At 34.4% G+C, this 19,064-nt stretch overlaps 1 protein-coding gene across 1 annotated transcript in view; it reads right to left on the bottom strand.

The window, feature by feature from the left end:
• XPR1 (xenotropic and polytropic retrovirus receptor 1) overlaps window positions 1–19,064 on the bottom strand; it is a 196,422-nt gene that overhangs the window by 7,367 nt on the left and 169,991 nt on the right. Inside the window, exons 12-13 of the mRNA XM_082834431.1 lie at window positions 6,103–6,269; window positions 2,781–2,920 (exon numbers count right to left, since the gene is read on the bottom strand). Of these exons, the coding sequence (XP_082690557.1) occupies window positions 2,781–2,920; window positions 6,103–6,269 (307 nt within the window). The remainder of the gene's footprint in view (window positions 1–2,780; window positions 2,921–6,102; window positions 6,270–19,064) is intronic.

Consider the following 19,064-nt stretch of genomic DNA (forward strand, 5'->3'; position numbering starts at 1 on the left):
GTGACAGCACGCATACTTATCTCATTCCTGATCTCCAGGGAGAACTCACAGTGTTTTACCATTAAATATGATTTTTTTTTATTATTTATTTTTTTGTAGTGTTTACTTTTTTCATAAACAGGCATTGACTTTTCTCAATGGCATTTTCTTTATTTGTTGAGGGTTGTTTTCCCCTTTATTCATTAATGTGGTGAGTTACATAGATTGATTTTTAAATGTTAAATGATTTTTGAATATTACATCTTACATTCTGGGAATGAACCTAACTTGGTTGTGATGTATTATCCTTTTTATATATTGTTGGATTCATTACCCAATATTTTGTTTAGGATTTTTGCATCCCTGGACATGAGAAATATCCTTGTAGGTTCAGACATCAAAGTCATACTGGCTGCACAAAATGAACTGGGAAGTGTTCCTTTCATTGTCTCATTTCCCTAAAAGAGTTTTGTGTAAAACTGATATTTCCTCCTCATATATGTGGAAGAATTCCCTGCAGTTTTCTTTGTAGGAAGAATTTTAATATGGATTTATTTTCTTTACTACATGTAAACCTATCAGATTTTTAATTTCCTCTTTATTGGTTTTGGTAAATTGTGCTTTTTTGAGGAATTTGTTCACTTCGCTTAAATTTCTAAATTTATTGGCACAAAGTTGCTCATAATATTGTCATGCTTTTTTAAAAAACATCTTTAGGATTTTTGATATTTGTAATTTGTGCCTTCTTTCCTTGATCAGTACTATTTAGACATTTTAACAATTTTAGTAGTCTTTTAAAAGAACTAACTAGCTTTGTTAATTTTCTCTATTATATGTCTGTTTTCTATTCCATTAATTTCTGTTCTTTATATTTTCTTCCTTCTACTTTTTTTGAGGTTTGATTTGCTATTTAAATCTTTTTTCTAATATCGAGCTGTATACTTTTCTAATATATACATTTAAGGCTATACATTTCCCTCTAAGCATGGCTTTAGCTATATTTCACCTTTTCTTTTGTTACATTTGCAATTTCATTCTATTCAAAATATTTTAAAATTTTCATTGCAATTTCAACTTCAACCATGGGTTATTTATACATGTGATGCTTAATTTCTAAACATTTGTGAATTTTCAGATATCTTTTTGTGATTTTACTCCTCTGAAGTTCGTTAAGACTTCCTTTACAGCCTAGAATATGGTTAATTTTGGTAAATGTTCCATGTGTAGCACTTGTATTTAGTACTTGTTGTATGCAGTCCTCTAAATATGTCAATTAGGTCAAGTTGGTTAATTGACTACTTGTTTACTACTGAGAAAAGTATGTTAAAATTCTTCTCTAAAATTGTAAATTTATCTACTTTTACTTTTTAGCAGTGTCAACTTTTGCTTTACATATTTTCAAGCTATGTTATTAGGTGCATACAAATTTGAATTGGCTATCACAAATGAATCTCAAGGTCTCTAGGTCTGGCAAATTTCTTTAGCACAAAATTGGCTTTAGTGTTCTGCTTATCCTGGGATATCTGCCTTCACTTAGCATTTGGGCTATTTTGTCAGATCACTAATGCTTTTAGGAAGATTAAAAAAACATTTTATCTGGTATTTTTAGTGTTTCCACTGAGAAGGTTGGGCTGAATAACCCAAATTGCTAAATTGCAAAAAACGATTCTTAAAAGATTTTAATTCTAATTCCTGTTCTAAGACTTTTTACCTCCTTATTTCTACTCATGACCCTTCCAATGGAGCCCAATTCTTTCTTTCCTTTCTTTTTTTGATTTAAAAACCTTTTATTAAGTACAACACACATTCAGAGAAGTGAACAAATCTGATGGGCACTGCATGATGAATTTTAACAAAGTGAACCCATCATATAACTAGCACACAGATCAAAAAACAGAACATTACTCCACCCCTCACCCAAGGAGGTTCTCCTGGTGCCACTTCCAGTCACTGTCCCACAAGGGCAAATACTATTTTGACTTCTAATACCATAGATGAGTTTAGCCTGCTTTTGAACTTTATAAATTTGGAATCATACAGGGACATACTCTTGTGTCTAACTTCTTTTGCTTAATATTTTGCTCTGTGAGATTCATTCATGTTGTTATTTAGTCTTTTGTTCTCATTACTGGATAGATTTGCATGTGTGAAAATACCACAATTTATCTATCCACTCTATATTGCTGGGCACTTGGGTAGTCTCCATTTTGGTCTGCTATCAATAGTATTTTTGTGAACATTCTTGTATGTGGGTCTTGGTGGCCTTAGGTTAGCACTCCTGTTTACTATATACCCAGGTGTTCATGCACAGCTTTGGTAGATACTGACAAAGAGTTTTCCAAAGTGGCTGTTGTACTAGTTTCCTCCTACCTGCAGTGTATGAGAATTCCAATTGTTCCCATTGTTCTACATCCTCATCAATACTTAGTGTGTCTGTATTTTTCATTTTAGCCCTCATAGGTGAGTAGCTATATCTCAAATGTAGGTTTAATTTGTATTTCCCTGGTGACTAAGCATGTTAAGAACCTTTTCGTATGTTCATTAGCCATTTGGATGTTCAAATGGAGCCCAGTTCTAAAAAAGCTTCTAAGTCATGATCAGCAGCTACTTTAATTTTGTAAGAATTAATCTCTTAGTCCTTCAATCAGGATTTTCCAACTCTGAGGCTGATGAAAAGTTTGAGAAAAGTTGGAAAATTTCAGCTTTTCAAGTATAAGTTTTAATAAATTCTGATTTATAAGTATTGAGCAACTTTTTAGGTAAAAAAGAATCTTTGATAAACTTTTCAGTAGTTTGCTTACCGGAAAACCTCAAGGGGAGCAAAGACAGTAGCAATGATGTCCCTAGAATGAGGCAACAAAGTCATGGAGGTAATTGAGATTTGGATAGTCCAAGCAAAGCGCAGGATCACATCCTCTATGATGGCACAGTAATAATAGGCCTGAGGAATAATAAGCAAATTGAGTACACTTACCATCATGTTTCTTACAAATAAGCACACTTAGCACAGTAACAAGAGTCACATATCCTACTGACAAGCACAGGTTAAAGAGTTTTATATTTTAGAAAGATTTCACCAATTTAGTTTTTTTTTCTTAAATGGTACAATATTTAAAATGAATTTATAAATATTGTTTTACTGAATTTCAGTAATCATTTAACAAATAAACTTCATTCCCATACTGTATACCAGGCTCTCTTCTAGACCCCAGAAATACAAACCAGATGAAATCCTTGATCTGACTGAAATTATACTCTAATGTGTATGTGATACACTAATGACTCAACAGTTAATATTAGAAAATATTAGCAGATTTATTAACTCTGTTATTTGCACTTTTATTCTCAAATTGCCTTACCCTCCATCTGAAAAAATTTTGCCTTGCTTTTTGATGTCAGTAAATAAAATTAAGCTTGGATTTCACATACATAGTTAAATTTAAGGAATGTTCCATTTTCACATGAGGAAGATAGCACTCAACTAATCTTTCCAGGTACTAGTATCCAGTATTTGAGAGTCCACGCTTACCTACACAAGTCTTAAGTAAACAAACTGCCAATAGACCAGAACTGTAATTCACGGATTTTCTCACTATTAATCTCTGGATATCTAGCTCTTTAAAAATATGTATTTAAAGGTTATGACATCTTATGGGAAATAGAACTGATATGTATTAAGCCATAGCACTTATTTTATTTTAAAAAATTTAACAAAGGAATACTAGTCATGTCAGAAGCCTATTAAACAAAAGAAATAGCAGTCCCCTTCTTGTCCCATTCTCTAGAGACAAACATTTTCAAAATTTGTAGCTATTTCTTCTATTATTTATCTTCCACATTTCTAAATAATGTGTGTATATTGCTATATCTTGATTAATCAATTTTAGACATTATCCACTGCTTACTATGATGAACTTTATGAAGATTTTTAACACATTAACATATCTCCCTCTTCCCTCCCCCATCCATCCAATAGAGCGATAATGTAATTTTTGGATAAATCCACATGCAGTGAACTCATTATTAGGACTCTCAGTGAAGAGCTACAATTTCATGTGTCTTTAAGAGCCAGTCAAGTGGATCCACATTTCACTGATGTGGGAGCTGATGTTACCAAAAATTGAAGGTCTTTTGGGAGGAATACACTTAACTTGAGGTCAAGAGACACAGAAAAGTTAAGTTTTAATATGGAGATAACAAAAATGCTTCCTGGACCTGGGTATGGTGCTCAATAGTATGCGTTGTTAATGCCGAGGAACTGATTTTAAGGTACATATAGCTGTGTTAATTTTTAAATGAAGTACCACTGGACTCAGCAAATAGCTTCTTCCTTTTTTAAGAAGAATAAATTTTATTCCAATATTTGCCTTTTTAATATTGAAAGGGGTATGGTGATCCCCTAGAACATTTTTCTTATACATTTGCAAAGCATAATGTACAAAAGCATATACTTTATTTTCTAGGGTCATGAAAATATATAATAACAAAAAAACTGATTCTATTAACTAGTTTTATTACATAGAAATCAAAAAGTTAGAACTATTTAAACGGAGGAACGAATATTTATATAAAGATATAAACAGTTCATCAAAGCAACCATTATAACAAGAAATAAATGTATTATCTCTCTCAGTAAGGCAAGAACAGTTCAAAGAGCAATAAGGCACATACACTTGGTGAACACAAAAGGCCATCTTTACTTGAATGCATGTCTGCTGTCTGACTTGTGCTTACTATTACTTTTTTTGATTTTCTTTTCAAATGAGACTTATAAAGATATATCTAGTATCTTGGTCATACATTCTAAATTTGCACATTGGGATTGCTACAGCTTATGTTAAAAAAAAAATCACTGTCAGTAAACATCTCCTTTTCTGCCTTCATTTGTTTATACAAAGTTACCCTAATATACTATTCTTCGTATTCACTCTCCTATCATTTATTTTTAATCCTCACACTTGAAAACAGCCTTCCCTAATCACCAATTAAATACTACACATTCACGCATTTTCAAAGTGCAATTCTGAGGTACTGGTGACATTCTGACATAGTATAAAGTATTAGTGACCCAATTTATAATCTCCTCCACATCACAGAATTTTAGGACTGGGAAAGGATCAAGAGATAATCTACTATAACACCCTACCTTATAGAAAAGAATACACCGTAGTCTGGTTGCCTGAAATTATACAGCTAGTTAGTGAGAGAGCTGGGATTAGAATTCACTTATAAGGATTCCCAGTTCATTGTTTAATTTCTTTCAATATCTGAGTAAAAATACTCTTGGCCTTTTGACTTTTTAACTCAGCCTCTCTCATCCTTTTATTCATATATATATAAATAAGATGCCAAAATAATTCCCACATAATTATCCATATATTTTTGGATTAAATTGGAACTTTAAGAAAACTGATTGAAATAAATGAAAGGAGAAGCCTTCTTGATGCACCCAAGCAAAGTCAGGCACTCCGCTTTCCTTCGTGCTTTCATAGCGCTGCTCATTCAGTCAAGTATTTATTCATTCATTCCACAAACATTAAGTCCCTGTATGCCAGGGACTATGCTGGATAGTGAGGGATATAGATACCTAAACAGGTAATTAAAATACAGTGTGACGACTGCCACAACGGAAATTTGTATAGGGTAAAATGGGATTAGTACGAATGGCTAATTATGCTTGGAGAAATAAGAAAGGCTTCTTAGAGAAAGTAAAAAACTGACTTAAAAAGAAGGAGCAAGAGTTTGCAAGGTAAACAAAGGGGAAAGAGGGCATTTGAGACGGAGGGAATTGCGTGGTCAAAATAAATCATAAATGACAGTAAGTTATTTATTCCTCTATTCTAGTCTTTATCACATTGTATTGCAATCTGTTTACTTATCTGTTTAGAATATAGATTAAGGCCTCCTTGAGAACCACAATTTTACTTTTGTTTTTATTTCCTATAGCGTCTAGCATATAGTAAACATCTGATACATTTTTGCTGACTGAATGGATTGGTACTTTTTGGTAAGTATTTTCTCTAATTATATTAGGTTGGGATTGGGTATATATTGTAATAGGTACACCTGAGTTGTTGTTTTGTTTTTCTTTTTTAAATAAACCCAAGGACTCTTTGTACATACTTTTTGGGGGTATACAATCTCTTCCCGGAGGAAAGTGTTTTCTCCTGCATTCTTATCAAAAAGACCCCAGTCCATCTTCAGATCCCAGATGAGGGTGTAACAGGAACTGATGATACAAAAGACGATCCACAGGTAAAAGAACACTACGGTGTCTGAGTGACCTCGTTCTGAAGAAAGAAAAGGGAAAGAGAAAATTACTAGATTCAGGTAAAATTCTTCATTAAATAAAACTAATTTAAAAACAGATTCTTTCTCCAGCTCCATAAAGGAAATAAGATTTTAAAAGAAATCTCCTTAGTAGGATCATTGTCTAACAAAAGTTAAATAATAAATCTGATTCTTCTGAAGTTCAAATAGTTATCAAACATTCATCAAATACACAAAATTTGTACAAATGTGCATTTAGAGTTTAGAGGCTTTATGGTGAAAACATAAAATTTTTTTTTTTTTTAATTTTTTTTGAAAACATAAAATTTCAAATAACTGCAATGGAGGTTTTGAATATTACAAAAGTTGTCATTTTAGTTTTTGCCATCAGGTGGCAGCTTAGGGTCAAAGATGAAAAAAATTTTATGAAACACCAGTAACAAGGAATGTGCTGCATTTGCTTTAAGAAATTCGTGGATTGTTTTTACTTTAGAACAACATTTCCTTCATATATGTAGATCTTAATACTTATTGCGAAAGCAATCGGATAATTTTAATTCTAGGTAAAATGCCAGAAAGCAACAGATTGATGAGGAATGTATCCTTAAGAACATATATGAAAGCAAACTTCTCTCAAATCACAAAGCAAAGAATGATATATTTGCTTCTTTTGGATGTTATTTAATGATGCAAAGGCTTAATGTGACTTTATGCTGGGAACACTATAATGTAACTTTGGGTTTTATGCCGAGAACACTATAAAGTGCAATAAATCAGAATAATAAAAATAATTTGCAAAGGTAGTTACACAACCTAGTCTTTTTCACTCTCCAGTGCTCTGTATATTCTCTATGAAACTTTTCTTTGACAAGTTTGAAAGTCATCGTGATGTTCTTTGTATTCTCTGGTTGTAGGATATAGGTATATAACTACTACTAATATGGTCCTCAATCATCAGGAAAAAAAGGTGTCATCTAATTCAAAAAAAGTTTAAATTGTGGTTAGTTTCCCAAAGGCTTAGAAAGTAAAGGATGTATCATGCATTATCCATAATCCTTCCTATTAAAATAAACAAGTGCTGGGAATTTCCTGGTGGTCCAGTGCTTAGAACTCGGTGCTTTCACTGCTGGGGCTTGGGTTCAATCTCTGGTCAGGGAACTAAGATCCTGCAAGCCATGCAGTGCGGCCAAACAAACAAAAAAACAAGTGCTTACTAATCATTTTTAGATAGTAAAATGTTAAGTACAGTATTATTCAAAGGCACCCTTTAGACATTTATAATCTAGTAAGTTGAAACAGCCATTTGTTATTGATGCTAAATTTGAGATCAAAATAAAATAAACAGGGGCTTCCCTGGTGGCGCAGTGGTTGAGAGTCCACCTGCTGATGCAGGGGACATGGGTTTGTGTCCCGGTCCGGGAGGATCCCACATGCCGCAGAGCACCTAGGCCCGTGAGCCATGGCCGCTGAGCCTGCGCGTCTGGAGCCTGTGCTCCGCAACGGGAGAGGCCACAACAGTGAGAGGCCCGCGTACCGCAAAAAAACCCCAAAAAAACCCAAAGGACTATGAGAACATCAAGAAGAATGGGACTGTTTCCAGCAGTAGGAAAGAAGAGGAAGTAGCATTTGAGTTATTTCTAGGATAAATAGTGTTGCAAAAGTCAGGCAGATGAGGCAAGGCTATTCAAGGCTAAAAGAAGATAATGAAAAGCCATGAGGGTGGGAAACTGCAAGGTATTTTTGAGAAGTTGCAAGTAATCTAAGTCTAGTGTGGGTGAAACACAGAGGATGTGAGGGAGTGGGTATGATTTGAAATGAAGCTGGAAAAGACATTTTGGGTCTGACTGTGGAATGCCTTCTTGGGCCTTAGGATTAGATCTGTATTTCAGAAAAATAATGGGTTGGCAGGTTGCTTTCATCAGAACTACTTAGTTGGTTAAAAAAATACAGATATCTCTGAGCTCCAGTGTTGTGTTAGCATCAGTCTGTACCAGCTTTATGAACCAATTGTCAAATTTTCAAAAACTTTGCAAACTGGTTGTTAAACATAGTCATTATTAAAAATTAAATTACATAAACTTATAATTAGCTATATTAAAAACAAAGGTAATGAAAACTCAAATTCATCACTTCCTAATTACTTTATTAAATTTTGATATTATTTATTCTTTTAGGTTATATATGTTTATTGTATCTATATAATGGAAATACTATACATCTTTTCCCAACATTCCATGTTAATCATCTTAGTAGCTTGAAATTGGCTATGGTAGCAGTCCGTATTTACACCATGGAAATCAGCAAACACTGCAAATCAGTGCTCCCATCCCCACCCGAGAGCTAGTTTTTAAATATATACCAGCACACCACTGTTCACCTTCTCCTGGAAAGTCAGTGGTAGGGAACAGAAACAAAAGTTTTAAAAATGGTCCACAATTGATTCTAATGAACAGTCAAGCTTGGATATAAACACATTTTCAGGTTTAAACTATTTTCACAAAATCTTTTCTTCATCAAGAGCAAATTGGGTTAATATTTATTCTATAACATTGTGCCATATGAATTATCATTTAAAAGGTCTAACAAAATATTTACTTATTATCTAGGTTTAGTTGGATGTGTTCTAACATACCTGTTCACTTCATTCTATACACAGATATAGAATCTAGCCGAGTTGTATTGTTCAATAAGTACCATCATGGTTGCATTCAAAAGAATTCCATAACTCATCTACTAAGGTTTGCAAAGAATAAAGCAAATTTAGCAACATAATAAAATTCACTCTTGTCGTATTTTCAAAACAAGATCAACACAGAGATAAAGACCTAAAAGGAATTGATAATGAAACTAAAAGTAACGTGCTAATTTTGTTATTTCTTCTAGATTTTAAAACAAGTTCTATCCTCAGAATATAATTCTTAAAATGGGACAATGGGCTATGGGGCTTCCCTGGTGGCGCAGTGGTTGAGAGTCCGCCTGCCGATGCAGGGGACACGGGTTCGTGCCCCGGTCTGGGAAGATCCCACATGCCGCGGAGCGGCTGGGCCCGTGAGCCATGGCCGCTGAGCCTGCGCGTCCGGAGCCTGTGCTCCGCAACGGGAGAGGCCACGGCAGTGAGAGGCCCGCGTACCGAAAAAAAAAAAAAAAAAAAAGGGACAATGGGCTAAACTGCCTTCCTCTAAGCCCATATTATTTCTATGAAATTTCTATGAAACATATACAAGGACTTATTGACTTAAAAAAATATACTTTAACAGAATATTTTATAATAACTAATTTTTATCTTATGAACTTCTTCAAACAATGATTTGAAGAAATCAAATATTTCGTCTACATATGCTACGTTTTGGTCTTTTTAAAATTACTACCCTACGTGATCATTTCCATCTCCCAAATGAGGAGTGCTTCTCCCTGAAATCATCTGCCTTCATTGGTATTCAGAGGTTGTACCGGGAAGATATTATCACTTTAGGCAAGCAATTACATCTAATTCTCTGTTGGCTAACTCTGGTAGCCCACTTTAGTAATGTTCAGAATCACAGAAAATCAAGTCATTGGTATTCCACACTAAGCTTCTATTACACACCTGCCATGTTAGAAGCATAATTAATACCAGACAAAAATGTATGGTAATTGGTATCTAGTGAATCTAAAACAAATAAAATAAGCTTCCTAGAGTTTTGTACCCATTAACCATCATAGGAAGGATAAAGCAAAATAATATGTTGGGAAAAGTGCTGAGAGAGAAATCAGAAAAATTACATATGGACATCATTGTGAGTCATATTTCAGGAAGGATATTTTAAATATGAAAAAGTGGCACTGTGTAAAAACAAAGTGAACAGTTTTCTTTCAACCAAAACCTTTCTACTCTGGTAAGAGCTTACCAGGTTTTAATCTGAAATTAAATAAGGAAACAAATAAAATAGACTGGGGACACTGTGTTCAAAGCTCAAACCTATACAGGTAAGCTGAATTATGAGTGAGTTTGGCTATCAGTTTATCCTAGGACAGACAAGACAGACATTATATTCCCATTTTACAGTTAAGGAAGCTGAAGTTCAGCGAGACAGTCAGTAAGTGGAAAGATAACTGTATTTGAAGTCACAAGATCTGGGTTTGAATCCAGACTCTGCCTCTTTCCAACTCTGTGACTACAGAAAATTCATAATCTTCAAATGATTGAGACAAAAATGGAAATCATTAGGCCTAAGGATAAATGAGGAAACTAGTAATAGGAATCTTTAACCAAGGAACTTTTTTTGTACTAGACAGCACTGTTTCTCTAAGTCCAACTCAACTTGAAATAATAGTTCCACAAAACTATTAAGTAACATTAAAAATATTTCTAAGGTATGTGGAAAACAATTTAAAAAGTATACACATATTATTATTTCAGACTGTATATAACTTTATGTTTATAGAAATACAGAGGTAGCTATCCCTGATGAGGAAAGTAAGATTATTAAAGGGATTCATTTTAACTTTATGTATTTATGTATTATTTGAATTTTGTTTTTATAGCCATATATACATATCCATGTTTTATTTGTATAATTAAACTAAAAGAAAAAGGAAGAAAGTGGGCTAAAGAAAACAGTTACCATCAGGGTGATGATATTTTATAAATGATTTAAACAAGAGTTTAATGCTGCTATACTGTTTTTATTGTTGCTGCTATATTGCTACACAGGAATTCATTTATTCGTTCAACAAATGCTTACTGAGTGTCTACTACTATAAGCTGTGTTATTTATTATATAGCTATAATACTTAAGATCAGCTGCAAAGAAAAATCTGTTTACTTCTACATTCAACAAATGTATGCTGAATGTCTACGAGGTAACCAGGTATATTTTAGAGAACAGAAAGGTACTGAAGAACTATTAAGGACTAAGTGTGAAAGAGGAGAGATGTAAAATAAACAAAAGCACAATGTGAAAGTGCAACTGTGGAACTGTGCATACAGGAGGAATCAATAGGTTAGGCTTTCAGGACGGGAACAGCCAGGAAAGGCTTCCTGGAGGGGGTTCTACTTGAGCTGAGTCTTGAAAGTTAACAGTCTTGAGTTAACCAGGTTTGTGAGGCAGAGAGAGCCATATCAAAGAACAGAAACCATTCATTCAACAAATGAACACCTACTTACTATATGCCAGATATTATTCTAGATACCAGGCACACAGTAGTGAATCTTATTCACCAATGGGCAAATTTCCTACCCTAATGAAGCTTACTACTTCAGTTGGGGTAAACAATTATCAGATATACAAGTAAACAAGACAATTTCAGACAGTGAAAAGTGCCAAGAAGGAAACAGAACATGGGGACTTCTCTGGTGGCGCAGTGGTTAAGAATTCACCTGCCAATGCAGGGGACATGGGTTTGAGCCCTGGTCTGGGAAGATCCCACATGCCACGGAGCAGCTAAGCCTGTGCACCACAACTACTGAGCCTGCGCTCTAGAGCCTGTGAGCCACAACTACTGAACCCGTGTGCCACAACTACTAAAGCCTGCATGCCTGTAGCCTGTGCTCTGCAACAAGAGAAGACACCGCACACCGCAATGAAGAGTAGCCCCTGCTTGCCACAACTAGAGAAAGCATGCAAGCAGCAACAAAGACCCAGTGCAGCCAAAAATAAATAAATAAATAAATAAATTACAAAAAGAAAAGAAAACAGAACATGGTGACATGATTGAGACTGGCAGAATTCCTTTAGATAGTGTTCAGGCAGAGAAGGTCTCTAAGTTGATATCTGAGTAATGAGAAGGAGCCAGCTACATGAAAAGCTGGAGGAAGACTTACATATATAATATTACATTTTCTAGTAATCATAATTTAAAAGGTAAAAAGAAACAGGTAAAATTAATTTTAATAATATATTTTGTTAATCTAATATATCTAAAATGTTATTTTAATGTATAATTAATGTATAGAATAAATTATTATATAAAGTCATTGTGGCTATTAGAATAGAGACAGTGAGGAAAGGCAGAGTACTGTTTTGAGATACAGGAATGAGAAAAGGAAACAGATTAGACCAGGTGGCTTACGGAGACAAGGAAAGCCTTTTTAGGATGAGAGACTGTTGAATGTATATATAGGTTGAAGGGAAGGGGCCAGTAGTGACGAAGAGACTGAAGATTTAGGAACGAAAAGGGGTGACTGCCAGAGCAAGATCCTGAAAGAGACAGGAGGAAATGAGGTCAGAGCACTAAGGTAGGAAACCTTGTTCCAAAGTCTGGGAAAAATACGGTGAGAATGGATTTGGGTTAAATAAGTATGTATATAGGTAGAAGACAGCTGAAGGAAAATGACTCCTGATAGGTTCAAGTTTTTCAGGGTACAGGAGACAAAGGTAGTCTGTAAAAGTAAAGAGGGAAAGACTGAGTTGGAGGTTTCGAGAAAAGCAATGAGAGTTATCATGAAAACCCTTTTCAAGTTAATACCCTTTTCTGAGATGACAAAAATTTAATAATAAAAGTTAGCAAAGGACAGGGCTTCCCTGGTGGCGCAGTGGTTGAGAGTCCGCCTGCCTGATGCAGGGGACACGGGTTCGTGCCCCGGTCCGGGAGGATCCCACATGCCGCGCAGCGGCTGGGCCCGTGGGCCACGGCCGCTGAGCCTGCATGTCCGGAGCCTGTGCTCCGCAACGGGAGAGGCCACAACAGTGAGAGGCCCGCATACCGCAAAAAAAAAAAAAAAAAAAAAAAAAAAGTTAGCAAAGGACAAATTAACATGTGTAAGTTTAGAAAGAGGGTAATATCTCCTTCCTATGATTTTTTTTAATAAAACATTTTGTTTGTGCTTATACTATCTTTTATTATGACATAAACATACTTTTTCTCTCTTTCCTATAAAACTGTACCCTATCTAGCATTTTAAAAAGAATTTAATTTTACGATGGAGTAAACTGTGTATGTGTTTGTATTTTTCCATTAAATTGTAATGTCTTTTAGGGAAAGATCTCATGCCAGCATTTTTCCAAGGCCTATGTACTCCACTCCACACAGCGGGAACTCAATTAATTTTTGCCAAATTGAATTGAGGGCAAGTGCTGTGTTTTACTCATTTTTAAACTTTCTGTACAATGCCTTACATTCCAACAAATACTTGGGGAAGGCAACATGGTTTCTGGCAGCCTACACATACAATGTGTCCCTAAAAACTTGTATATAGCTGAATATGAAAAAGACAAGTAACAGGTGTACATGTTATATGAGGATTTTGTTTCCTGAGAACTAAAAATAAGAAAATAAAACCCCTTATTATATCTTCCTTGTCTTTTAGACATAATATTTAATGACATTATTCCCAACATCTTACAGACATTTTTCGTTTTTACTCTTTACAACAGAACACAGGATAATCTCTTCAAATCGAATGAGTGTTGGCAATGACGTTTAAACGTTGCTGCTTTCAGTATGCCTAATGATTTCCATCTTTGCTTTAATGGTATTAAATTCGAGACATTTCTTTTCAATAATGAAGTGTACTATCACATATAATTCCCACTCATTTTAATAAAAATGTACAAAACAGAACAAAATATTCAAATAATCACACAAATACACTAGTATTTGTGACAAAGAAGGTGATGCTGCCAAAGCTGTTAGTTGGCAGCTAGTGCTACCATGTGAAAGCAGGAAACATTCTGAATCCAAAGGATAACTAAGGTGTGTGTGACTATCTGCAAAGTCTTATAACATAATACCCAAAATGTCCAGCTATCAACTGAAAATCACTAATCATACCAAGAACCAGGAAGATCTCAAACTGAGTGAAAAAAGTCCATCAGTAGATGCCAAAAATGAGATGAGAGCTGCTGAAATTATTTGATGAAAATGCTTTTATGAACAATTATGAAATGCTTGAAACAATGAAAAAATAGGAAGTCTCAGCAAAGAAATAGAAGACATAAAGAAAAACCACATGGAAATATTAGAACTGAAAAATACAATAACGAAAATAAAAAACTCAGTGAATGATGTTAACAGCAGAATAGAGAAGACAGAGGAAATAGTCTGCAAACTGGAAAACAGGAGAATAGAAACTAACAAAGCTGAACAGTGGAATGAAAATATATTTAAAAAACGAAAAAGAAGAAGAAAGAAAAGAAAAGAGATTCAGGGACATGTGGAACCATAAAAATGTTCGAACATTTGTGTCATCGGAGCCCAGAAGGAAAGAATAGGGAGGGGCTGAAAAAGTACTTAAAGAAATAATGGTCGACAACTCCTCAAATTTGATAAGAGACATAAACCTACAGATTTAAGAAGTTGAGCAAACCTCAAATAAAATAAATCTAAAGCCAAAACACATTAAAATTAAACTTCTCAGGCTTCCCTGGTGGCACAGTGGTTGAGAGTCCACCTGCCAATGCAGGAGACACGGGTTCGTGCCCCGGTCCGGGAAGATCCCACATGCCACGGAGCGGCTGGGCCCGTGAGCCATGGCCGCTGAGCCTGCACGTCCGGAGCCTGTGCTCCACAACGGGAGAGGCCACAACAGTGAGAGGCCCGCGTACTGCAAAAAAAAAAATAATAAACTTCTCAAAACTAAAGACAAAGATAAAAACCTGGAAAGCAGTCAAGAAAAACCCAATACCTTAACGGCCAGGGTTAAAACAATATGATTGACAGTGGATTTCTCATCAGAAATCTTCTGGAGGCCAGAAGAAAGTAGCACGAAATTTATCAAGAGCTGGGAAAAAAAGAACTATAAACCCAGATTTTTATACTCAATGTATACAAATTCTTATACTCAATATCCTTCAGGAAAGGAAGGGGAAATCAAGACATTCTCAGATAAATGAAAACTAACAGAATATATTAGCAGATCTACCCTGAAAGAATTGTTGAATTCTCTAAACAGAAAGAAAATAATAAAAGAAGGAACCTTAGAACTTCAAGAAGGAAGAAAGAACCAAGTAAGCAAAAATATGGGTAAATATGATAGGCTGTACTTTTCCTCTTGAGTTTTCCAAAGTATTCTTGACAGCTAAAGCAAAAATTATAACACTGTCTGATATGGTGCTAAATGTATGGAGGAAATATTTAAGACCATTACATTATAAATGGGGGAGGGTAAAGAGATGTAAAGGGAGGTAAGGTTTCTATAAGTCACTCAAAATGGTAAAATGATGACACTAGGACACTGTGATAAGTTATGTATATACAATGTAATACTGAGAACTACTAAAAAACCTATACAAAGAGAGACACTCAAAAATGTTATAGATAAATCAAAATGGAATTTAAAAATATTCAAGTAAATACAGAGAAATAAAAAGCAGAGAGAGCAGAAAACCAAAAAAGAAAATGGCATACTTAATTTAAGTTCTAACATATCAATAATTACATTAAATGTCAATAGTGTAAATATATCACTTAAAAGAGATTGGCAGAGGGGATTAAAAACTATGACCCAATTACATCCTGTCTACAAGGACTCACTTCAAATGTAATAATATAACTACGTTGAAGGTAAAAGTATGGAAAGATATGCATCATGTAAACCATAATCAAAGGAAAGCAGGGTGGCTATTTTACTATCAAATAAAGTAGATTTCAGAGCAAAGAAAATTAGTGTAAACAGACAGGGCCATTATATAAGTATATTAGAGTCAATCCACGAAGAAGATGTAGCAATCCTCACCGTGTCTACATCAAACAACTAGAGTAGCAAAATACATGAAGCAAAAGCTGATAAAATTGAAAAGAAAAATAGACAAATCCACAATTATAGAGATTTCAACTGTCCTTCTCAACAACTAACGGAACAAGTAGACAGAAAATAAGCAACAATATAGAATTCAACAACATCATTAACTAATAGGATCTAATAAACACTCCACCCTACAACAGCAGAACATACATTCTTTTCAAATGCCCAATGAACATATAGCAAGATAGGCCAAAAAAATCAATAACAGAAAAATCTTCAAACACTTGGAAACTAAACAACACACTACTAAATAATTCATGGATTAAAGACAAAGTCTCAAGGGAAATTTAAAGAATACACTGAACTAAATGAAAATGAAAATGTAACATATCAAAATTTGTGGGACTGGGCTAAAGCAGTGCTGAGAGGAAAATGCATAGCATTATACATATAATTATATATACAACTGCATACATTAGAAAAAGAGAAAAAATATCAAATAAATAGTCTAAGAACCCACCTCAAGAACCTAGAAAAAGAAAAGCAAAATAAATCCAAAGCAAGCAGAAGGAAGGAAGTAATCAAGATAAACACAGAAATCAATGAAATTGAAATGAAAAATGGAGGAAAAAGATCAATGAAACAAAAAGCCGATTCCTTGAAAAGATCAATAACTAAATAATAATAATTCTGGAATGGATAAAAGTATGTGTTTTTCCCTCCTCTCCTGCAAAAAGACACAGTGTCATTTCTTTAACTAAATGGAATGCTACTGACCATAATTATTTTACAAAGAAATACAAGGATCCTAAAAGTTTTTGACACCGTTTCAAGTGCTTACTTTATGAAGCTGTAAAAAAGCTTCAGGTACTACATTCATAAGGGTAGAAACTTTTTTCTTAAACTGAAAAAAATTAAGCCACAGACACAAGCTAAAATTACAGCCAATTAAAAATGGAAATAAGATTGTGTAAGATTTAACACAGCAAGATCCTTTTTGACCCGCCTCCTAGAGAAATGGAAATAAAAACTAAAATAAACAAATGGGATATAATGAAACTTAAAAGCTTTTGCACAGCAAAGAAAACCATAAACAAGACGAAAAGACAACCCTCAGAATGGGAGAAAACATTTGCAAATGAAGCAACTGACAAAGGACTAATCTCCAAAATTTACAAACAGCTCAATACCAAAAAAACAAACAACCCAATCCAAAAATGGGCAGAAGACCTAAATAGACATTTCTTCAAAGAAGATATACAGATTGCCAACAAACATATGAAAGAATGTTCAACATCACTTATCATTAGAGAAACGCAAATCAAAACTACAATGAGGTATCACTTCACTCCAGTCAGAATGGACATCATCAAAAGATCTACAAACAATAAATGCTGGAGAGGGTGTGGAGAAAAGGGAACCCTCTTGCACTGTTGGTAGGAATGTAAATTGATACAGCCGCTATGGAGAACAGTATGGAGGTTCCTTAAAAAACTAAAAATAGAACTACCATAAGACCCAGCAATCCCACTACTGGCATACACCCTGAGAAAACCATAATTCAAAAAGAGTCATGTACCACAATGTTCACTGCAGCTCTATTTACAATAGCCAGGACATGGAAGCAACCTAAGTGTCCACTGACAGATGAATGGATAAAGAAGATGTGGCACATATATACAATGGAATATTATTCAGCCATAAAAAGAAACAAAATTGAGTTAATTGTAGTGAGGATGGACCTAGAGTCTGTCATACAGAGTGAAGTAAGTCAGAAAGAGAAAAACAAACACAGTATGCTAACACATATATATGGAATCTAAAAAAAAGGTTATAAAGAACCTAGGGGCAGGACACAAATAAAGACACAGACGTAGAGAATGGACTTGAGGGAATGGGGAGGGGGAAGGGTAAGCTGGGACGAAATGAGAGAGTGGCATGGACTTATATATAATACCAAATGTAAAATAGATAGCTAGTGGGAAGCAGCCACATAGCACAGGAAGATCAGCTCAGTCCTTTGTGACCACCTAGAGTGGTGGGATAGGGAGGTGGGAGGGAGACGCAAGAGTGAGGAGATATGGGGATATATGTATATGTATAGCTGATTCACTTTGTTATAAAGCAGAAACTAACACAACATTGTAAAGCAATTATAGTCCAATAAAGATGTTAAAAAGGAAAAAAAAATGAACTGTGAAATAGTTCAAAATTTACTTAAAACAAAGTAGATAAGAACTTCTACAACCCCCATGCCTATAGCCTACTGCTTAAATCAAAGAAAGTAAAAAAAAAAAATCAATTGATCTGGTTTTGTTCTTTAGAAAACCATGTTGTTGTTTTTTTCCCCTTCCTGGCATCCTAACCTCTTCTAAGTGTTGTCAAACACAGTGTTGCCATACATTTGTGCATTGTGCTCAATTGTAATTTGTTACTAATGTTGAAGTATTTATTTTATTTACTTAAAATAAGTCTATTAAAGAATATCAATATTAACAAAAACAAACAAAAAAGACTGTATAACATTTAAGTAGTCATAAGAGCAGTATACAGTAATAAGAGTTGAATAAAATATAGATAAAAAAATAAATGTTAGCAAAAAATGACAATATATATTCTACATTATGATTAACAGATCTAAGAAGGAAGTGAGAGTATATATAATAGGAGGTATGCACAGAGAAAGATGGAATGCCAAAATCTCTTCCACCATTTTCCACACAACCTGCCAATACTCTAAACTAGTATAACACATCAGATCTAAAAAAGCCATCTGAAACAATTCTTAATCTCAGAGTCCAAGACTGTGATGTCTTTTTATAGAAACCTCATTTGACGCATTTTCTTTCAAATTGGGTATCAGAAATAGAGTAAAAGTTAAATTATCCCAAACTTTACCAGGACTTCTGAAACATCTATTCAAATATTTAACCTAGGAAGCATCTCATCACAGTATCAATTCACTTTGAGATTTAATTAAAAATAACAAAACGAAAAGACAACCCTCAGAATGGGAGGAAATATCTGCAAACAAAGCAACCGACAAGGGATTAATCTCCAAAATACACAAACAGCTCATGAAGCTCCGTATCAAAAAAACAAACAACCCAATCAAAAAATGGGTGGAAGATCTAAATAGATATTTCTCCAA

This window comes from Leucopleurus acutus, assembly GCF_964270905.1.
Source record: "Leucopleurus acutus genome assembly, chromosome: 2".
NCBI lineage: Eukaryota > Metazoa > Chordata > Mammalia > Artiodactyla > Delphinidae > Leucopleurus > Leucopleurus acutus.